General features: G+C 44.7%; 2 protein-coding genes across 2 annotated transcripts in view; one reads left to right on the top strand and one right to left on the bottom strand.

Annotated features, from left to right (window-relative positions):
- The window catches only part of LOC310792247 (CD48 antigen-like), a gene marked incomplete at both ends in the record, with an annotated part of 73,916 nt that extends 58,300 nt beyond the window's left edge, over positions 1–15,616 (top strand). The window contains one exon of the mRNA XM_083653972.1: positions 15,606–15,616. Within this exon, the coding sequence (XP_083510098.1) occupies positions 15,606–15,616 (11 nt within the window). The remainder of the gene's footprint in view (positions 1–15,605) is intronic.
- The window catches only part of LOC310792249 (uncharacterized protein), a gene marked incomplete at its 3' end in the record, with an annotated part of 330,076 nt that overhangs the window by 174,069 nt on the left and 132,083 nt on the right, over positions 1–23,924 (bottom strand). The window lies entirely within an intron of this gene.

Raw genomic sequence — 23,924 nt, 5'->3', positions numbered from 1 at the left:
AGATTGGAGGAGCCACCAAGAAAACGACAGGGAGCTGTCGCCAGTACTGCAATGGGTAGAAGAGGGCCAGAAGCCGCCCTGGGAAGAGGTGGCAGGGGCCACCGACACAACCAAAGGGCTGTGGGCAGGGTTCGACACCCTGAGATTGAGTAGCGGAGTGCTGATGAAGTCCTGGAAGGAGCCAGCGACAGGAGAACCTAAGTGGCGGAAAGTAGTGCCGACGACGCTGAGGGAGGAGGTGTGCAGGAGCTTCCATGGAACTGTAGGGGCTGGGCACTTTGGGGTAAGCAAAACCCTCTGTCGCATCAGACAAGGCTTTTATTGGGGGAGGATGGGGAGAGACGTACAGGACTTCTGTCGACGCTGCGACCTCTGCGCAGCGTACAAAGGCCCGTTAGACCAGTCTCGCGCCCCGCTCCAACAGCTAGCAGCAGGAGCCCCCATGGAGAGGGTAGCAGTAGATGTGATGGGACCTTTCCCACGCTCAGACAGTGGGAATCGATACGTCCTGGTCGCCATGGACTATTTCACAAAATGGCCAGAGGCGTACGCACTGCCCGACCAGGAGGCGGTGACGGTGGTCGACGCACTAGTAACCGGCATGTTCAGTAGGTTCGGAGCACCAGAGACCCTACACAGTGACCAAGGGAGAAACTTTGAGTCACGAGTGTTCGCCACCATGTGCGAGAAACTGAACATTAAAAAGACACGGACCACAGCATTGCACCCCCAGAGCGATGGCCTTGTAGAAAGATTCAATCGAACGCTGAAAAAGCAGTTGGCCATCCTCACGGAGGAGCACCAGAAGGACTGGGACACGCACCTGCCTCTCATCCTCATGGCCTACAGATCTGCCACCCAAGAGTCCACCTCCTGCACACCAGCTCTGCTCATGTTAGGTCGAGAACTGCGGACACCAGCAGAAATGGCGTTCGGCAAGCCACCAGATGCACTGGACGCTCCCCCGGGGCGAGAGTACGCCAGGAGGCTACAAGATCGCTTAGAGTCCGCTCACAACTTCGCTCGGGACCAGCTAGAGAAAGCAGGCATGAAACAAAAAAGGAACTATGATGTGAGGGCAAAGGGAAACCATTTCCAGGGGGGGGAGTTGGTCTGGGTGTACACACCCCGGAGAAAAAAAGGGCGTAGCCCTAAACTGGACTGTCACTGGACAGGCCCATGCAGGGTCATGGAGAGAATGGGGGAGGTGGTGTACCGAGTGCAGATGCCACTTGGTGGCAAGAAGGTACTCCACCGAGACAGGTTGGCCCCATACCGGGGGGGGTGCACCTTTCCCCCAGATCTCGGCCGCTCGGCGGTTTCACCTAGACAGGCTGAAAGAAGGTCTCTGTTTCCACAGAGAGGGGCGTCCGGCTATGACCGGGCGGGCCCCACTCAGGGACTTGAAGGCCCAGAGACACTGCAGGTGGGATCAGCCCCGCAGGCAGATTCACAGAGACTAACACGGCCACGGAGAGAGCAAAGGGCTCCAGGACGATTTAACAACTTTGAGTTGTATTATTAAAAAAAAAAAAAAAGAGAGGAGATGGTGGTTGGAAATGTTGAAATGTTGTAACAGAAAGTAAAGGATGTGCATGACATGAGATATTGTGGGGGGGGAGATGTGGGAAAGTCTGAGATTGCAACATAAAATGTGGTTGGAAAGAAAAAAACAAAGAAGCTGTTAAAAAAAAGATGTTGGGTGTGTTTTGGTACAAGGGGGTGTGTGATGTGTTATCAACGTGGGCGTTGACCTTATTGTTGGGCGGGGAGTATGTAGCGTATCAGCATTACACATACAGGGGTGAGCATTGGTAGTGTCTCAACTACAGATAGGAACTGATGTGTGGGAGTGTTGTATTGGGGAACACTATGCTGTGGGGATACTTCCGGGGAGGACTGAGCATGCGCGTCAGTCTCCACACACTGCTAGAAGGGAAGGCTGCTAGCTATGAGCGTGACAACCGCTGAGAGTTGTAATATAACTAACTGAGAATAAAGAACCTTGTACCATCAAGAAGCCTCTGCCTCATGAATTACCAGGAACGTTACACTATTGTAAATATAAAAAAAACGCGTGCTTTTATTTTGAAAGGCAAAAGCATTCAACCGGAAGTGAAGTTGTAAAAAATTGTTGCTAACTTCATAGGCATTCTTTCCCCACACGGAAGAACAACCAAAAACAACGAATGACAGCGTTTTCATGTGATGCCTGACAGCTAGTTTGAGTGATGCTTGACAACTAGTCTGCAGGACGATCGACAACGTTTTTGTGTGAGACGTGAGGCGTGATGCCTGACAGCTAGTTTGAGTGATGTCTGACAACTAGTCTGCAGGAGGATCCACAACGTTTTTGTGTGAGACGTGAGGCGTGATGCCTGACAGCTAGTTTGAGTGATGTCTGACAACTAGTCTGCAGGAGGATCCACAACGTTTTTGTGTGAGACGTGAGGAGTGATGCCTGACAGCTAGTTTGAGTGATGTCTGACAGCTAGTCTGCAGGAGGATCCACAACGTTTTTGTGTGAGACGTGAGGCGTGATGCCTGACAGCTAGTTTGAGTGATGTCTGACAACTAGTCTGCAGGAGGATCCACAACGTTTTTGTGTGAGACGTGAGGCGTGATGCCTGACAGCTAGTTTGAGTGATGTCTGACAACTAGTCTGCAGGAGGATCCACAACGTTTTTGTGTGAGGCGTGATGCCTGACAGCTAGTTTGAGTGATGTCTGACAACTAGTCTGCAGGAGGATCGACAACGTTTTTGTGTGAGACGTGATGCCTGACAGCTAGTTTGAGTGATGTCTGACAACTAGTCTGCAGGAGGATCCACAACGTTTTTGTGTGAGACGTGAGGAGTGATGCCTGACAGCTAGTTTGAGTGATGTCTGACAGCTAGTCTGCAGGAGGATCGACAACGTTTTTAGTGAGGCAGGAGGAATGACAGCGTTTTCGTGTGAGGACTGAAGGTGTTTCAGAGCACACTCGACGGTTTACTATAGGAGACATGACAACTGACAACGCTTTAGACTGAGGAACGATAGCCTATACTCTGACTGACGAGGATGCCCTAAAATGGTTGCCGTACACGTGACTGTTTCGTGATGTCACGGTTCTGGAAGAGAATTTCCCCATTCATATTCTGCATTGAGATTTTGATTATTAACTGTATTCTCATAACCACCCAAGGTAGACATACCATGGGCAAGCTAGTGGTGAAATAATGTTATATCTTCCTGTAGAAGCCACAAATCTGTATATCATCCTTGTTTATTTTAAAACATTTGTTATTCGCTTTCATGGAGAAGTACCCACAATGTAAGCCACAGCTTGCTGAATAAAAGGGCTAAAACCACCACTGAGTGACTGAAAGTACAAGGGGCTCTATCTTCTGACAGGCGCTATCCCCTAATAGCGCTTGCGCACCTGTTTGCGCGTGCCTTAAGGCACGGTCCGCACGGAAGATAGCATTCCGCCTTGCGCCGTCCGCCAGGTGTTCTGCCGAGTTTTGCTCCCCCGCCGAGCAGCAAAAAAAGCATCCCCACCTCACGGGAGCATACTTGTAATAATTTATACAGAAATGTAACTGTTTAAAAGTGATATAATTGTCTGGTAGATGTGACCTCCCTGATTTCTAAGTTAAAACAGCCCCACAATATGTTGGGGATGCAATTCTCGGCCGGGATGCGGAAAGGTTCACGGCACGTGTCGCAAGCGCAAATTAGAGCTGTGCCAAAATCATCTGCGCCCCAAAATGCCTGGGCAAACGAGATTTGGGCGGTCTTAACTACCAGAATTATTCACAGGCGTGGCCAGGCAAGGCTGGGCATTACGTCAATCAAAACCAATCAGATTCCCGTCTTGCAATGGCTGTTTGCGCGAGGCATGCAATATGCTGTAATTCTCTCCATGCGTAATAGAGTGTACTCACTCGTGCGAGGACAGAGGGAGCTTATTGACAGATCGTCTGTGGTGCCAACGACCCTTCGGGTTATGAAGGTAAATAGCCTATGTCCATTGTCCAACACGTTTTCTCAATTCATTTCCCTATTTGTGATGTGATAAAAGTTTCTCAGTGAGTTATAGTTGAATGCCTCACTGAATTATCTGCTAATACCCAATTTTAGCAGCATGATTTGATGTCTTGGCGTGGCAAGGCTGTGCGTAATGACATATCCAAAAGGAATTCCACTTTCCACTGCGCAAATACCGCTCTGCGCTGGGAGCGCAGCCGTAATCTCCGTGCAGAGCGCCCAGCGCAAAGAGGTATTTGCGCGTAAGAGGTCCTTTTCAAAGCTCTTAGCACAAAGTAATTGCGCGCTGCTGACGATAGGGTAATGCCATCAATCCCACATTTTAGCGCTGAAACGCCTGCTTTGGCATTGGGCAGCCAATGCCCAGTACAATTATCACAGGCATGCGCTTGTGTCTGCCCCCAATTTGCATTGCGCACGCCGTTAAACGAGCGCAAATGCTAAATTAGCGCTTTTGGGAAGATAGAGCCCATTATGTTAACCAGTTCGAGTCACCCTCTTTCCACGCCGGGACCCATTTTGAAATCCGTTACCCGGTTCGTTCACGATAACATTAGCCATTGAGCTAATAGTCTAATAGAGTAGGCTACCACAGGGATAATGTATTTTTGTAGGATTAACCAGAAATCATGTTGGTTCTTAGGGGGGGAAACTATGGGATTTTAGAATAGGGATTTCAGTTAAATGCATGAAATAAGGTCTGTGGTTCACAAAAGCTTATTGGAGTGGTAATTTGTGTTCAACAGGATAATCTTCACCAACGAGGACCACCTGTATAATATATAAATTTGATGCTTTTGTCAGACGTGTCCACATCCAGCTCAAATCTGGCGCTAAGCCGCCTGACTAGTATGACTTCATACATGTTTTTTGAAAATCGTGTTTAAAAACACATTTATGCTTCATAAAAGTGGTCCATGTTTGTGAAGATTATCCTGCTGAAAACAAATTACCACTCCCATAAACTTTTTTTAACCACAGACCTTATTTCATGCATTTAACCGAAATCCCCATTCTAAAACCCCATAGCTTTTTCCCCTGATGAACCAAAGTGCTACTTCCGGACTCATTCCTGCGGTACTCTATGGCGAACTCACTGACTGCTGGTCCAGCCCACTGCCGCACAGAGTGCTCTACCATTGGCTGAAACGCTCTGTTGCTCAATCATCTGATTGGCCGTAAATGCCGGAATGGATTATGAGATCAGTAGTTTCTTCACTCTTAAGATATAATATGTACACCAGGGGTGGCCAAACTTTTTTGGTTGTGGGCCGCATACAGAAAAATATAAGGAGTCGCGGGCCAAACAATATTAAGCGCGTCAGTTTTCGCGGCAAAAAAATTGGACCAGAAAACCCTTGTGCCATCAAAAATTTAATTTCTACCTAAATAAATATATGACACATAGTTTATTACGTGTCACCCTGCATGGTAACCTGCCGCCATCGGTGTGTGAATGGGTGAATTTACCTACTGACTGTAAATCGCTTTGGATAAAAGCGCTATAAATGCAGGCCATTTACCATTCTACCATTTCAAATTCAGCGTTTGTTTTGGTTGATGACAACTAGAGAGAGGGGAACAGATTGGAGGGGAGAGGGGGAGAAAGAGAGAGGCAGCGCTGCGCTGCTCTCAAACGCTTCAGAGCGCTTTAGTGAGCGCTATAATCCATCCACCTGACAGGTGTCAGGGTTTTTTAAGGCCCGAACCAACCCAACCCGTTAAAATATGCGTTAATGCTGAACCCAACCCAACCCGGTGGCCTGCCGCAAATGGCCAATTTAATGTAACGGTAATGTCTCAGCACTTAGGATGAGTGCTGCAGCGCTCTCCAAGGTGTCCAAAATCGGTTTCTCTCTCTCACACACATATCTTACTTCTTCACACCTCAAAGGTGAACGATAAGTCTGACGTTTAGGTCTATACGGTCTTTGAATATGAACGTCTCTGTCTTTCTCTCTCTCTCTGTCTCTCTCTCACACACACACACACACACACACATGAGACAGTCTGCTCTGGATGAGCGCAGATGCGGGACTACAGAACAGTCCTTATTCTTTCCAATATCTTTTAATTTTGTTCATACATCTTCACCGCTCTCAGTTGATATGGTCACATCACAGTAAAGTAAAAAAAAAACATCACAGTCCACTAACACACACATCTGAGGGGGAATTTGCAAATACCACATTTCTTTACTGTCAGGCTTTGCCTTTGCCCCGTGTGTGTGTGTGTGTGTGTGTGTGTGTGTGTGTGTGTGTGTGTGTGTGTGTGTGTGTGTGTGTGTGTGTGTGTGTGTGTGTGTGTGTGTGTGTGTGTGTGTGAGCACGGCTGGACTGTAACGTATCCTTACCGGTGCAATGGCCGGCGGGCCGCTGCGAAATGGGCCGTTCAGGTTGGTGAAAATGTATGTATTATATTTGATTGGGCCGGTAGCGGCCCATTCAGGCGTCAATAATGAATGATTCTGGTCTCTGGAGTGGCCCTCTAACCAATGCTAATGTATAGCATGTAATTTAGGATGTTACCTGAAGGCAACACAGGTGGTGACAGCCAATGACATGCACGGAAAACGTATGTATGTCTGTGTGTGTCTCTGACCCAGCTCCATGGGAGGAGAGAAAGAGAAACTGTTCCTCGTGTTATATTTATTTCCTCCGTCTTGCTGCTGCTCTGGGAGTGCACGCGAGAACTGCTGCATTAACCCACTCTGCTAACAGACGTGTTGTTCAAAGATGTTGTTGGTGCTCCCTCTAACTCCACAATGTGCAAGATAGTAATAGGCTATGTGTCTCTGTATAGGCGGGTGCACAACGCACACACCCTGCTGAGAGCAGCGCACACACATGCTGACATGCTGCGCTGCTGAGACGCACAGTGTGCGACTGAAATGTCTGCACTTTAAAAAAATCAGTGTTATGTTTAGTACTTGTTCAAAAGGCCGTCTATCAGCGCCGTTTGCTGAGGATGCAGATCAGGTACGCGCTGGGGATTGGAAAGGACTCGTGCTGTAGCGGGCACGCGCTGGAGAGGTGAAGTGCGAGCGGACAGAGAGAAGAAAGCGAGTGAGGAGCATGGTTCATGTCCGCGGTTCAGAGACTGATCTCAGTTAGTACTGTGTGCGTGCGTCCCTGAGACCTGTAAGTCATGTCACTGTTTAAGTTATCAGTTAATTGCAGTTAATGTAAAGCATAAGTTTATATTCATGTTGGAGATTTGGTTACCCTAGAAGGATGCGTGATGGATTCCGCTCCTAGTACATGTGGCTGTTAATTGAATAATTGTTGGAATGCCATACCATACCTGGTGCATTGTGGAGACTATGCTATGACTAAGATTATATTAGAAATAGATGTTTGCCCTGCATTAGTATTGTATAATTCATAGTGGTTTGTGGTTTGGTGCACATTTAAATAGTTTTATTGTATCAAGCTTAGGCAAGTAATAGTAATTATTAGTGATTGTTATTTCCACGATATATTATGTACATGTATGTTGATATGGAGGCTCATATGCTGGCTATGTATGTAGTGAACATACAATAGTTTATGTCAGTATATAGTGTACAGTATATACTGTGTGTATGTATGCATAGATGGATATATGTATAACTGATGCTATAGGCTTTGTGGTGGACTAGTTTATTACTGTAATTATAATAATGTATATATATATATTTTATTTCTTTACAGAACCACATACACATGTAAACCACGCCCATGCCTGACCATTGCTCAGTCAAGTAAAAGTCTTGAAAGAAGATAAGTTGTCTGCTTCCGTGTTTTAACAGACACACCTGGAGCGAAGTTTAAATTCAAGTCAAGTCAAGTCAAGTTTATTTATATAGCCCTAATTCACAAGCATGTCTCAGAGGGCTTCACAGAAAGTATGTCTAGCTGATTCTAGCTAACACACAGTAACAAGAATATACAGAATAAAGATAACATTTGAACATTTGAAGAAAGCAGGAGAGTGGAGGAGGGAGGGAGAGGGAGGAGAGGGGGGAGGTGGGGAGAAAATAGGAAATGTGGAGAGGTGGGAGGGCGCAGGGGAAGGAGAGCAGTGGGAATGTGAGAGAGGGGAGAGGACAGAGAGGAGGAGAGAAACAGAGAAGGAGAGGTGGAAGGGTACAGGGGAGGTAGAGTAGAGGTAGGGTCTAGGGTGGAGGGAGGGAGGGAGGAGAGGGGGGAGGTGGGGGGGAAATAGGAAATGTGGAGGAGGAGAGAACAGGGGAGGAGAGATGAGGGTGCAGGGGAGGGAGAGCCAGGGTAGGGGTAGGGTCTAGGGTTGGGGGAGGGGAGGGGAGGGAGTAGGATACGGGCCCGGATTAGGGCGAGGGTGGGGAGAAATGGGAAATGTGGAGGAGGAGAGAACAGAGAAGAAGAGGGTGCAGGGGAGGGAGAGCAGGGGGAATGTGAGAGGGAGGAGAGGGCAGAGAGGAGGAGAGAACAGAGAAGGAGAGGTGGGAGGGCGCAGGGGAAGGAGAGCAGTGGGAATGTGAGAGAGGGGAGAGGACAGAGAGGAGGAGAGAACAGAGAAGGAGAGATGGGAGGGTACAGGGGAGGTAGAGTAGAGGTAGGGTCTAGGGTGGAGGGAGGGAGTAGGATACGGGCCCGGATTAGGGCGAGGGTGGGGAGAAAATGGGAAATGTGGAGGAGGAGAGAACAGAGAAGGAGAGGTGGGAGGGTGCAGGGGAAGGAGAGCAGGGGGAATGTGAGAGAGGGGGGAGGACAGAGAGTAGAGGTGCAGGGGAAGGAGAGCAGGGGGAATGTGAGAGAAGGGAGAGCAGGAAGTGGCAGGGATTCAGGAAAATAGGGGAGAAGAGGAGAAGGAGCAGAGGGGGGGGAGAATGAGGAGAGAGCAGGAGAAGGGAGGGGGGGGCGGTGGGATGTGGGGGAGGAAAGAGCATGGAAAGAGAGGAGAACAAGAAGGGGGAAGAAGGGAAGAAGCGGGGAAAGGGGGAAAGAGAGGGGGGGGGGAGAAGATCAGACAACTGACTACTCTAAGCATTAACCAGAGCTAACTGGGACATAGTATCTAGCTAATCTACAGCCTAATCTGGCCTATCCTACCCTGCTCTAGTCTGATTTTAGCCTGAACACTAACAGGTCAGCCTTAGGCTGTAGCTAATCTATCGCCTACCTAAGCTGTTCTAAACCAACCGGCAGCCCTCGACCAGTGATGAAGAGCACCGATGCCCCCCGACCCGGCCCCCGCCCACATATGGCGTGGGAGGGAAGGCCAGGCCGGGACACAGCGGCACCCCCTCACCCCCAGTGAACGCAAGAAAACCTTTCCACCATATGGATCGCCGCATGGATTGCCCCAGTGACTTGGCTGAGGAGGAACCTTGTGAGGTCGTTGTGCTAGGGGCCAATTGCTGCGGCCCAGGCGGACCCAGCCCCCACGCGACCCGCCCCCCCAGCCCCCAGCCACCAGCATAGTGACTGAGAGCGTGAGAGCAGGCCACGCGGGGGACGGGCCCACCCACCAGGCCACAGCAGCGGACCCCCATCTGGGGACTCCCCTCCGAGACAGGCCGAGAGATGCCGGGCTAAACCATGCACAGAGTTTCCGATAATGAAACTCTGTGAATGGTTTAATATGGAAATAAAATGTACAAGAGAACAGAAAATTGAAAATGTAAAAAGAGTCCAACAGAAAGGATATAGAAATGTAATTTTTAAATTATCCTAAGATCAGGGAAGGGAGTTGAAAATCTAAAAAGTAGAGTCCAAAAAGAAATAGAAAATGCAGTCTTTAAGTGTTCGTAGGTTTAGAGAATACTAGTTAATTAGCTAGGTGACAAAAGGGTAACAAGATTGGGAGTTCCATGAGGATGATCTGAGGAATCCAAGAGTCCGCGTTGTTGAGGCTGGGGGGGGGTCCCCCCCTTCCCTTAGGCAGGCAGGTGACCAGGATGATGAGGATAGGGGTCGGTGGTGGTGAAGAGCCCGGGGTGTCAGACAGTAGATGGAGTAGCGGGTAGATGGCCTAGGGTGACGACAGGTGGCTAGGGCGATGACGGCCGGACCTAGGGCTGCAGCGGCGGGGGTGTACGTCAGGCCAATGAAGGACACCTGAGGGGGAGAGAGAGAAGAGAGCGGGGGAATCTGCGCAGAGGTGGAACTAACTCTATAGACAACAATAAAATTAGGTCAAAACAAAATTTATTAGGATTTTTTAGGATGACTAATACTATACTGCTAATTCAGGTCTAGGTAGTCTAGGTCTAAGTTTAGACTGATACTGCTGGCTTGTGATAGCCCGCTCAGCAGTTCAGGACTAAGTTTATTCACCAGCTATTTGATTTTATATCTGAGCTACTGGATCGGCTGATGCCATATTATTAAATTAGGTCAAGTCTATGTTTATACTGATACTGCTGGCTTGAGACAGCCCGCTCAGCAGTTCAGGACTAAGTTTATTCACCAGCTATTTGATTTTATATCTGAGCTACTGGATCGGCTGATGCCATATTATTAAATTAGGTCAAGTCTAAGTTTATACTGATACTGCTGGCTTGAGATAGCCCGCTCAGCAGTTCAGGACTAAGTTTATTCACCAGCTATTTGATTTTATATCTGAGCTACTGGATCGGCTGATGCCATATTATTAAATTAGGTCAAGTCTATGTTTATACTGATACTGCTGGCTTGAGACAGCCCGCTCAGCAGTTCAGGACTAAGTTTATTCACCAGCTATTTGATTTTATATCTGAGCTACTGGATCGGCTGATGCCATATTATTAAATTAGGTCAAGTCTAAGTTTATAATGATATTGCTGGCTTGAGACAGCCCGCTCAGCAATTCAGGATTGTATGTACTCAAGAGCTAATAAATATTTCTAAAGAATGACATCATCAAGCACAACTATCAAGCACAGCCAAATGATTGGGAGAATAAATGGGTTTTGAGTCTAGTTTTGAAGATTTCAATGGAGCCAGCTTCCCTAACTGACAGAGGAAGCTGGTTCCAGAGATGTGGAGCACGGTAAGAGAATGCTCTGCTACCTGCTGATTTTTTCTTAATTTTAGGGACGGTAAGATAATTACCGTCCTGTGAGCGGAGAGTACGCGTGGGAACATAGGGAATGATTAGCTCAGATAAGTACGGAGGTGCGAGCCCATGCAGGGATTTATAGGTTAACAGAAGCACCTTAAAGTCTGATCTGGCCTGAATTGGGAGCCAGTGGAGGGAGATTAAGACCGGAGTTATATGATCAAACTTCTTAGTTCTAGTTAGAATTCTAGCAGCGGCGTTTTGCACGAGTTGTAATTTATTTGTGCTACAAAGTGGAAGGCCAGAGAATAAGACGTTACAGTAGTCGAGTCTAGATGAAACAAAGGCGTGTATTAAGGTTTCGGCATCCGTTGCATTTAGCAAGGGACGGATCTTTGAAATATTGCGGAGATGAAAGAAAGCTATTTTAGTGATATCCTTAATGTGAGCATCGAATGACAGAGTAGGATCAAAGGTAACACCTAGGTTTTTCACCTTTGAGTTTGGAGTAATTACGCAGTTCTCAATGTTCAGACTAAGATCAGTGAGAAATGGAAGTTGGGTTTTTGGGCCAACAACTAGTAGTTCAGTTTTGTTGGCGTTTAGTCGTAAGAAATTATTTGACATCCAGTCTGTAACAGCGATTAAGCAGGATTCAAGATTAGCGAGTTTAGAGCGATCGTCTGGTCTAATTGGTATATAAATTTGGGTATCATCGGCATAACAGTGAAAGTCAATGCCATATCTACGGAAAATTTCGCCAAGAGGCAGTAAGTAAACTCCAAAGAGTAAGGGACCCAGGACTGATCCCTGCGGTACACCAAACTTCACTGAGGAGAAAGTGGACATGATATTTTTATATGAGACACAATGTGTCCTATCAGACAAATATGACTTTAGCCAGGATAGGGCAGTGCCCCGGATACCTACGTAGTTAGATAAGCGGTCTAGGAGGATCTTATGATCGATTGTATCGAAGGCTGCGCTTAAGTCTAATAAAATGAGAAGAGAGGAGAAATTAGAGTCGGACGCGAGGAGAAGGTCATTGGTTACTTTTGTAAGAGCAGTTTCAGTACTATGGAGTGATCTAAAACCAGATTGAAAGGGATCGAGAAGTTTATTATGCGAGAGGTAGTCAGTTAATTGTGTTGAGACTACTTTTTCAAGAACTTTAGAGAGGAAGGGGAGATTTGAGATTGGCCTGAAGTTGTTAAGAACCTCAGAATCAAGGTTTGGCTTTTTAAGTAGAGGTTTGATCACAGCAGATTTGAAGGAGGCAGGGACAGTGCCAGAGGAGAGGGAGCTATTGATAATGTTAAGTAAGGGGGGGCCTAGTATTGGAAGGAGTTCCTTAATCAACTTTGCAGGGAGAGGGTCGAATAAACAGGTTGTGGATTTAGATGAAAGTACAATTTTTGAAAGTGCATTTAGGGAGATAGTCTCAAAATTCGAGAGTATAGTACTCTCGTCTAAGGTTCTAAGGACAGGGCTAGGAAAGGGGTTAGCACCCTTTGTGAGTAATAGAGAGTTGCTAATTTCATCTCTAATACAGATAATTTTACGGTTAAAGAAGTCAAGGAAATCATTAGCTGTAAATGGAGAGTTTGTATTGGGGGATGGTTTGCGAGTAAGATTTGCGACCGTGTCAAATAAAAATTTAGGATTATTTTTATTAGTGTTAATAAGATCTGATAGGTAGGAGGCTCTTGCAGCGGAGAGCATACATTTGTATTTTAATAGGCTATCACTCCAAGCTAGTCGATAGACTTCAAGCTTGGATGATCGCCATTTACGTTCTAGTTTTCTGCATATTAGTTTTTGTGCGCGTGTATCGTCAGTATACCAAGGCGAGGGTTTTTTAGGGCGACGGATTTTAGTACGTAGAGGTGCGATAGAATCAAGCGAGGCGAGTAGGATTGAATTAAATTGATTTGTGAATTCATTAATGGAGTCGATCCGCTCTGGGAGAGAGGAAAGCGGCCCCGATAACAAATCAGCGAGTTCAGTGGGAGTAGAACTATCGATACGCCGGGCGGTATAGGTATCAGCTAGGTTTGATTGCCGGAGGGGCAGGTCTATTTTAAATTGAATGAGATAATGATCTGACAGTGCTGGAGGGTAAATCATGACTGACAGATCTGAGACGTTAATCCCACGAGCAAGGACGAGATCAAGCGTGTTGCCGTTAGAATGCGTTTGTTCATGAACCAACTGAGCAAAGCCAAGGGTGTCGACTAAAGATAGAAAGGCTTTGCAGAGTGGGTCAGCTTTACGGTTAACATGAATATTGAAATCGCCAATGATAAGGATATTATCCGTGCGGGTTACGAGGTCAGAGAGAAAATTGGAAAATTCATCCAGAAAAGATGAATAGGGCCCAGGTGGGCGGTAGAGCATAACTAGGTAGAAGGCTCCGAGGCCAGCTATATTAGAGTGTCTCATAGTAAGTATCTCACAAGATAGGAGCTTATACTTTTGATCCTGTAGAAGACCTAGATTTGAGTTATAAATTAGGCCAACGCCCCCACCATTTCTTGACATTCTGGCAACATGCGAATTGTCAAAGTTAGGGGGGGAGGCTTCAATGAGTGGAAGAACAACGTCCGGTTTTAGCCAGGTTTCGCATAATCCCATAACGTCAATATTATGTTCAATGATTAAGTCATTGACGAGGAGGGCTTTATTGGTGATTGATCTGATATTAATGAATCCAAATCGAATAGATTTATCATCAATATTAGTTAATTTAGAGCATTCGATACCAAGAGTAGATTTAATCTCAATGAGGTTGGTGTTTGACGTTTTGAGGGGTGGACGAGAGCGGCGTGAGGGGACGGAGCGACGAAGAGAAACTGTGCTAATTTGAGAGATCGTGGTATAATACGGAGACGGAGCGGCGGTGGTAATAGTCGGATTAATAACAATAAGATTTGGGTTAGGATATTGCAGAGCGTTTATGGGTCGGTTACTAGTAATAGTGCGGCGCGGATCCAATCAGAACCAGCAAGTTATAGTATCATACAGTCCTTTATTATAGCCTCAACAACAGTAATGTACTTATGTCTATTTAATAAGTAAACGTTGAGTTCTCACTGGGCACGTTTATTCAATGCTGCAACATCATTACACCTAAAACCCCTAGACCGGGTCATAACATGTGGCTTTATAAGTAAATCATCAAGATTAAAAGAGACTCGCGACACTGATTTGCTCCCAATGTTTTGTTTAATTTTGCATTTTAAAAGACAACGTTTCGAGCCGATGCAGGCTCTTCGTCAGGTCAGGCAGCAATAATCAAGAGAGGTTCAGGTGTTCCTCATGAAGGATCTGGGTCCCACCTAGTGGGTGTGGCCATGATCATGTTTGGTGATCAGTGTGCTGGACATCAGGTGTCAAAAGACATGTTTAACCCAGAAAGAATCTGACATTGCTAACAATATATAATTAAGTGAGAAGTAGCAATACATATAAACAAGTTAGAAAATATACAAAAAGGGCCTATTCAATTTTATTCATGTGGCCCATAAATTTTAAAATTACTTGGGGGTAGGCTACTATGATCTCATGAGATATATTAACACTCTACCCCCCCATCGGAATGAAACAACATAGAATAAGCAACAAACAATACATGATAGTGGAAGAAAATATTAACTCGTCATTTTATCAAAAAATATATATATTAGACAAAGAAGGCGAGGCGTCAAAATGGAAAACTTTTTCAGAGGTGAAAATGTGGTTTTCTAAGCCCATAGCATTCACCAATTAATTTACAGGAAGGGTTTGATGGAAAAGTCTTCATTAAGACCACGGGGGGCCCTTGTCTGTAGGTAGTATATCCAGTAAAGTTCTCGTTGAAGAAGACATCTTTCTGTGTCTCCTTTTCTTCTTTGTGGGAGAACATGTTCAACACCTGTATAGCGGAGAGAAGCCACAGGATGGTTTAGTTCATTAAAATGTCTCGCAACAGGACTCTTTATATCACCTGTGCGTATAGTGCTACGGTGTTCTGCTATGCGGGCCTTCAAAGCTCTGTTAGTCTTTCCCACATAGCCCAATCCACAGGGGCACTTAAGCAGGTAAATCACACTGGTGGTAGAACATGTGATTTTGCCTTTGATTTTGATAGCTTTACCGTTCTGTGGGTGGTTGAAGTGGGTACTTCTTGTTGTGAAGTTACATTGAGTACATGAATTGCATCTAAAGTTGCCTTGTAGGTCATCCAGGAAAGTGTGAGGTTTTTTGGGGACTAAGTCTGAGTGGACTACCATATCGCCTATGTTGGAGGCTCGTTTGTAGATCATCTGTGGAGGGGATCTGAATGTGTTACTCAAAGATGAATTTGCATTTAGAATATGCCAGTGTTTTTTAATGACATTATGAAATTCACTTGCTTGTGCAGAGTAGCGTAGAACACATTGTGTGGTTTTTGTTGTTGCTCTTTTGGGCGATGGTTTGAGACAATCTTCTTGTGTTTTCCTAGAACAAATGTCCTCTGCTTTTTTGATAACAGTTTCTTTGTATCCACGATGTCTTAATTTCTCCTTTAATTGTATGCTCTGCTCCTTATAGGATTCCTCTGAGCTACATATTCGTCTCACCCGGTGGAATTGGCTTATAGGGAGACTGTTTTTTAGTGGAGATGGGTGGAAACTGTCTGCTCTCAATAGAGAGTTTTTGGCTGTAGGTTTCTTGTAGATATCTGTGTAGATTTCTCCATGATCTCTCTTAATGGTTATGTCCAAAAAGTTAATTTCCTTTTGACTATGTTCCATTGTGAATCTAAGATGTTGATTCTTTGAGTTTAAAAGTTTATGAAATTCTAGAAAAGACTTCTCATCTCCTGACCAAAAGCAGAGAACATCATCAATGAATCTCCTCCACAGTTTAATTTGAGGAAAAAATGGATTCTGGGCTGGATTCAGAACAAAATCGTGTTCAAATAGTCCCACATATAAGTTTGCAATAGATGGTGAGGCTTTGGAACCCATACTGCAGCCTTTTGTCTGTAGAAAGAAATCCGATTTGAACATCATGTAGTTATTCTTCAAGACCAACTCTGCTAATCCTGTGATGCAAGAGGTGGTGGGTAAGACACCTTGTTCCCTCTGATCCAAGTACCATTTGATGGCCTCCAGTGCGCCCTCATGAGGAACATTACTGTATAGGCTCTCAATGTCCAAAGTGGCCATTAGGTCAAAGCTGTCTGTGTCTTCTATTCCTTTTAGTGTTTTGATCATGTCTGTTGTGTCAAGAATGAAGGAGGGTAATCCTCGAACACTAGGTTGTAAAGAAGAATCTATGTATTTTGAGATGTTCTCAGTCACGGAGCCTATTGCAGACACTATGGGTCTTCCTTTGGGGTTAGTGGGGTCCTTGTGAATTTTTGGGAGAGAGTAGAATACTGGTATCCTGGGGTGTTCTATTTTCATGAAATCTTTTTCTTTTTTAGAGATCTCTTTATTTTCCATCAGTCCCTCCAAGTATCCATGAATGTGTTTCTTGATGGAAGAGGTGGGGTCACCCTGTAGTTTCTTATAGAAAGTGACATCATTCAATTGGCGATAGGCTTCTTTCTCATAATTAGTGGTGGTTTGAAGTACAATGGCACCTCCCTTGTCTGCACTTTTCACTACTATAGACTCATCTTTGTCAAGAGCTGATAAAGCTTCCCTCTCCCTTTTGGACAGGTTATTAAAAACTTTGTTTGTACCTTTTTTATCTATTATTTCCTGAATGTCTTTTTCCACCAATCCAATGTAGGTTTCTAGAAAAACACTTCTGTTTTTTGGAGGAATGAAACTGGATTTGCTTCTGAAGTTGGTTCTAGGCACTGTGTGTTCCGTCTCCACATCTGTGGTGTCACTTTCTCCTGTGTTGGCAAAGAATTCTTTTAGCCTCAGTGTTCGGAAGAATTTCTGGAGGTCTATATATGTTTCAAAGGGATTGCACGAGGTGGTTGGAACAAAGGATAAACCCTTCTTGAGGGCAGACTCACATAGAGGGTCCAGGTCTTTCTCTGTGAGGTTAACAATCATGAGTGAGTCCAGCCGCTCCGGGTGTTGAAGTAAGTCCTCTCCACATTTCTTTTTCTTCTTCCCCCTCCTTGTTTTGTGTGGTCTCCGTTGCCGATTCCCTCGCGATCGGAGTCTCTGGATAAAAAACGATCAGACCTATGGTGGGATGAGGAGCTGGTGTCAGAGGCCATATCGAGGTCTGAGGATTCCCCTCGTGACACATCTCTTGTCCTGGTTTTATTGTGGGGTTCCCTATTAGGTCGGCTCATCCAGCGATACACCTGGTTTTTTTCATAATCTGTGACATCCCTTTGGAACTTCTTTCTTTTTCCTTCTTTAATTTCTTTTTCCAGATTGTTTTTGTATTCATCTAGTTCTTTCTTGAGGTTGGTTAGTTGTTCAGGGTTTAGGGTTTGTGGCAATGCCTCCCAAATTGCCTTGGCTTCTTTCCGGAAAGAAGCCAAGGCAATTTGGGAGGCATTGCCACAAACCCTAAACCCTGAACAACTAACCAACCTCAAGAAAGAACTAGATGAATACAAAAACAATCTGGAAAAAGAAATTAAAGAAGGAAAAAGAAAGAAGTTCCAAAGGGATGTCACAGATTATGAAAAAAACCAGGTGTATCGCTGGATGAGCCGACCTAATAGGGAACCCCACAATAAAACCAGGACAAGAGATGTGTCACGAGGGGAATCCTCAGACCTCGATATGGCCTCTGACACCAGCTCCTCATCCCACCATAGGTCTGATCGTTTTTTATCCAGAGACTCCGATCGCGAGGGAATCGGCAACGGAGACCACACAAAACAAGGAGGGGGAAGAAGAAAAAGAAATGTGGAGAGGACTTACTTCAACACCCGGAGCGGCTGGACTCACTCATGATTGTTAACCTCACAGAGAAAGACCTGGACCCTCTATGTGAGTCTGCCCTCAAGAAGGGTTTATCCTTTGTTCCAACCACCTCGTGCAATCCCTTTGAAACATATATAGACCTCCAGAAATTCTTCCGAACACTGAGGCTAAAAGAATTCTTTGCCAACACAGGAGAAAGTGACACCACAGATGTGGAGACGGAACACACAGTGCCTAGAACCAACTTCAGAAGCAAATCCAGTTTCATTCCTCCAAAAAACAGAAGTGTTTTTCTAGAAACCTACATTGGATTGGTGGAAAAAGACATTCAGGAAATAATAGATAAAAAAGGTACAAACAAAGTTTTTAATAACCTGTCCAAAAGGGAGAGGGAAGCTTTATCAGCTCTTGACAAAGATGAGTCTATAGTAGTGAAAAGTGCAGACAAGGGAGGTGCCATTGTACTTCAAACCACCACTAATTATGAGAAAGAAGCCTATCGCCAATTGAATGATGTCACTTTCTATAAGAAACTACAGGGTGACCCCACCTCTTCCATCAAGAAACACATTCATGGATACTTGGAGGGACTGATGGAAAATAAAGAGATCTCTAAAAAAGAAAAAGATTTCATGAAAATAGAACACCCCAGGATACCAGTATTCTACTCTCTCCCAAAAATTCACAAGGACCCCACTAACCCCAAAGGAAGACCCATAGTGTCTGCAATAGGCTCCGTGACTGAGAACATCTCAAAATACATAGATTCTTCTTTACAACCTAGTGTTCGAGGATTACCCTCCTTCATTCTTGACACAACAGACATGATCAAAACACTAAAAGGAATAGAAGACACAGACAGCTTTGACCTAATGGCCACTTTGGACATTGAGAGCCTATACAGTAATGTTCCTCATGAGGGCGCACTGGAGGCCATCAAATGGTACTTGGATCAGAGGGAACAAGGTGTCTTACCCACCACCTCTTGCATCACAGGATTAGCAGAGTTGGTCTTGAAGAATAACTACATGATGTTCAAATCGGATTTCTTTCTACAGACAAAAGGCTGCAGTATGGGTTCCAAAGCCTCACCATCTATTGCAAACTTATATGTGGGACTATTTGAACACGATTTTGTTCTGAATCCAGCCCAGAATCCATTTTTTCCTCAAATTAAACTGTGGAGGAGATTCATTGATGATGTTCTCTGCTTTTGGTCAGGAGATGAGAAGTCTTTTCTAGAATTTCATAAACTTTTAAACTCAAAGAATCAACATCTTAGATTCACAATGGAACATAGTCAAAAGGAAATTAACTTTTTGGACATAACCATTAAGAGAGATCATGGAGAAATCTACACAGATATCTACAAGAAACCTACAGCCAAAAACTCTCTATTGAGAGCAGACAGTTTCCACCCATCTCCACTAAAAAACAGTCTCCCTATAAGCCAATTCCACCGGGTGAGACGAATATGTAGCTCAGAGGAATCCTATAAGGAGCAGAGCATACAATTAAAGGAGAAATTAAGACATCGTGGATACAAAGAAACTGTTATCAAAAAAGCAGAGGACATTTGTTCTAGGAAAACACAAGAAGATTGTCTCAAACCATCGCCCAAAAGAGCAACAACAAAAACCACACAATGTGTTCTACGCTACTCTGCACAAGCAAGTGAATTTCATAATGTCATTAAAAAACACTGGCATATTCTAAATGCAAATTCATCTTTGAGTAACACATTCAGATCCCCTCCACAGATGATCTACAAACGAGCCTCCAACATAGGCGATATGGTAGTCCACTCAGACTTAGTCCCCAAAAAACCTCACACTTTCCTGGATGACCTACAAGGCAACTTTAGATGCAATTCATGTACTCAATGTAACTTCACAACAAGAAGTACCCACTTCAACCACCCACAGAACGGTAAAGCTATCAAAATCAAAGGCAAAATCACATGTTCTACCACCAGTGTGATTTACCTGCTTAAGTGCCCCTGTGGATTGGGCTATGTGGGAAAGACTAACAGAGCTTTGAAGGCCCGCATAGCAGAACACCGTAGCACTATACGCACAGGTGATATAAAGAGTCCTGTTGCGAGACATTTTAATGAACTAAACCATCCTGTGGCTTCTCTCCGCTATACAGGTGTTGAACATGTTCTCCCACAAAGAAGAAAAGGAGACACAGAAAGATGTCTTCTTCAACGAGAACTTTACTGGATATACTACCTACAGACAAGGGCCCCCCGTGGTCTTAATGAAGACTTTTCCATCAAACCCTTCCTGTAAATTAATTGGTGAATGCTATGGGCTTAGAAAACCACATTTTCACCTCTGAAAAAGTTTTCCATTTTGACGCCTCGCCTTCTTTGTCTAATATATATATTTTTTGATAAAATGACGAGTTAATATTTTCTTCCACTATCATGTATTGTTTGTTGCTTATTCTATGTTGTTTCATTCCGATGGGGGGGTAGAGTGTTAATATATCTCATGAGATCATAGTAGCCTACCCCCAAGTAATTTTAAAATTTATGGGCCACATGAATAAAATTGAATAGGCCCTTTTTGTATATTTTCTAACTTGTTTATATGTATTGCTACTTCTCACTTAATTATATATTGTTAGCAATGTCAGATTCTTTCTGGGTTAAACATGTCTTTTGACACCTGATGTCCAGCACACTGATCACCAAACATGATCATGGCCACACCCACTAGGTGGGACCCAGATCCTTCATGAGGAACACCTGAACCTCTCTTGATTATTGCTGCCTGACCTGACGAAGAGCCTGCATCGGCTCGAAACGTTGTCTTTTAAAATGCAAAATTAAACAAAACATTGGGAGCAAATCAGTGTCGCGAGTCTCTTTTAATCTTGATGAATTAACCACTTTGGACTCAGCACCTACAAGAAGAGATGTGCGTGTGTTTTCTCTAATTTTTTTTTTTATAAGTAAATCCCCAACCCATGCGAGCGCGAGCGAAGCGAGCGCAAACTCGAAAAAATTGGGCCGATTCGAAATTGTGGGCCTGTCTGACACATGGCAGGTAGCTTTTTTGGTCCCAGTCCAGCCCTGTGTGTGAGAGAGAGAGAGAGAGAGAGAGAGAGACAGAGAGACAGAGAAGGAGAGAGTGGCCACGTGTTTAATAAAGCGTTAGTCTGCTCGTTTTTCTGCTAAGTTATTTAATGATGCTGCTTTGTCACTTTCGGAACCGCCCCGCCCGCAATATTTTCCCTAATTTGCCAACCCAGATCGCCCGCGAGGTGGGCCAACCCGTGCATCACTACAAGATGCTGATTAAACAGCATCATTATTGGGCTTGTCAGCTCTGAAATTCCTAGTTGAGCAATAAATGATTCTAACAGCTACCTTATACTGTACCTTACACCCAGTCAGGACCTGCTTGTCCACCTACCAGTAATGAGCTGAATAGAGTCCATGGAGTTGGGATTATGTCAATTATCAGGGAAATGTTTGTATTACTCTTTACTCACCTCTAATTTATTTCATCTGTGGTTTGTTCATTCAGAAACGCTTGCTGCGTGTCAACACAAATCCATTCTGAAGGAGAAGTGTCAGTATGTGTTTGAGGGGCTTGCTAAAGAAGGAAACTCATCACTGAATGAGTTCTACACAGTGCTTTACCTCACAGTGGGAAGGAGTCGACAGGTCAATTTTAAACATGAGGTCAGACAGATTGAAGCATTTTCCAGAAACCAGGGATCAGAAACAACAATCAGATGTGAAGACATCTTTAAACCTTTACCTGGAAGACATAAGCCAACCAAAACATTGATGACAATGGGAGTGGCTGGCATTGGGAAAACAGTCTTAACACAGAAGTTCACTCTGGACTGGGCTGAAGACAAAGCCAACCACCATATACAGTTCATATTTCCATTACCTTTCCGAGAACTGAATCTGCTGAAAGGGAAAAAGTTGAGCTTGGTGGAACTTATTCATCGCTTCTTTCCTAAGATCAAAGAAGCAGGAATCTGCAGGTTTGGCAAGTTCCAGGTTGTGTTCATCTTTGACGGTCTGGATGAGTGTGGACTTCCTCTAAACTTCAAGAAAAATGAAGTCCTGACTGATGTCACAGAGTCAACCTCAGTGGACATGCTGCTGACAAACCTCATCAAGAGGAATCTGCTTCCCACTGCTCGATGCTGGATAACCACACGACCTGCAGCAGCCAATTGGATCCCTCCTGACTATGTTGACGTAGTGACAGAGGTGAGAGGCTTCACGGATGAGCAAAAGGAGGAGTACTTCAGTCAGAAATTCAGAGGTCAGGAGCAGGCCAGCATGATCATCTCCCACATCAAGGCTTCACGAAGCCTCTTCATCATGTGCTACATCCCAGTCTTCTGCTGGATCACTGCTACGGTTCTGGAGTATCTGTTCAAAACCAATGAGAATGCAAAGATGCCCAAGTCCCTGACTGAGATGTACATCCACTTCCTGTTGGTTCAGTCCAAGCAGGCGAACAACAAATATGAGATAACTGGGAAAGATACCAATGAGATGATGCTCTCTCTGGCAAAACTGGCTTTTGAGCAGCTGAATAAAGACAAGCTGATCTTCTATGAAGCAGACCTGACAGAGTGTGGCATTGATTTGGATGCAGCCTCAGTTTATTCAGGAGTGTTCACGCAGATCTTTAAAAAGGAGTTTGGGCTGTATGACCACAAGGTCTTCTGCTTTGTCCATCTGAGCCTTCAGGAGTTTCTGGCTGCTGTCTACATGTTCCACTGTCACACAAACAGAGATGTTGAGGTACTGGACACATTCCTGGGGAAAGGTTTGGGTAGATCTGAAGACAGTGAACCATCCCTGCATGTCTTCCTGAAGGCAGCCATGGACAAATCCCTGGAGAGTGAAAATGGCCACCTGGACCTCTTTGTCCGCTTCCTTCATGGCCTCTCAGTGGAGTCCAGCGAGAGACTCTTACGAGGCCTGCTGGGTCAGACAGAGAGCAGATCAGAAAGCATTGAGAGAGCCATCAACCACCTGAAGGAGATGGCCATGTCCACTACCTCTCCTGACCGAAGCATCAACATCTTCCACTGTTTGGTGGAGATGAACGACAAGTCAGTACATCAGGAAATCCTACAGTTCCTGGAGTCACAGAGCAGATCAAAGGATGGACTCTCTGAGATCCACTGCTCAGCTCTAGGCTACATGCTAGAGATGTCAGATGTGGTTCTGGATGTGTTGGACATGGAGGCCTACAACATATCACAGGAGGGACGACTGAGGCTGATCCCAGCTGTGAGGAACTGCAAGAAGGCTCGGTTAGTCCTGATATGAATAACAACAGTATAGAACAGTGTTGAGTGACCTTTATACTAGGGTTATTTCTAACTTTGATACCGATACCAGGGAAAATATTATGTTCGATGCTATATGCTTGTCCAAAATCTAAGCCAGATGAAACAGATTACCCCTGCTCTAGTCATCAGCCTATCACAACACAGCAGATTACCCCTGCTCTTGGCATCAGCCTATCACAACTCTTTTAGCTTGTTGAAGTAACAGATAGGAAGGGGAAAATCTGTAGTATGTTTGATTTTTTATTAAGAGAAAGCACTGCTGGTATCGATAATGTTGCAAAAGAGTATTGTATGTTTCAAATTTGTAGAGGATACTATTGACAACCTTACTTTATACCTGACACCATCAGAATTATAGTAAAGATCTATAGTTCCTCAATCATACAAACTACACAGCAGTGGTACAGCAGTGTTGGGTGTAATATAATGTGTCACTGTAATCACATTACTTTTTTACTGTAACAGAGTAAAGTCATTACTGTCCCAGGTTCAGTTTCACATTCCAGTTACCGATCTAACAGATAGTTTGTTTCTTGAGTTTCATTCTTTAGTCTCTCGGTCAACTCTTTATTGGTGTAATATCTATGAAAGATCCCCCTTGTCTTCTCCTGCCTTCAGCTCATGTCAAAAATATCAGAATACTAAACCATAAAAATAACTAAACCCAAACAAAATG

This window comes from Poromitra crassiceps (genome assembly GCF_964638095.1).
Source record: "Poromitra crassiceps genome assembly, chromosome: 17".
Classification (NCBI taxonomy): Eukaryota; Metazoa; Chordata; class Actinopteri; order Beryciformes; family Melamphaidae; genus Poromitra; species Poromitra crassiceps.
This window is presented reverse-complemented; position numbering and strand designations above follow the sequence as displayed.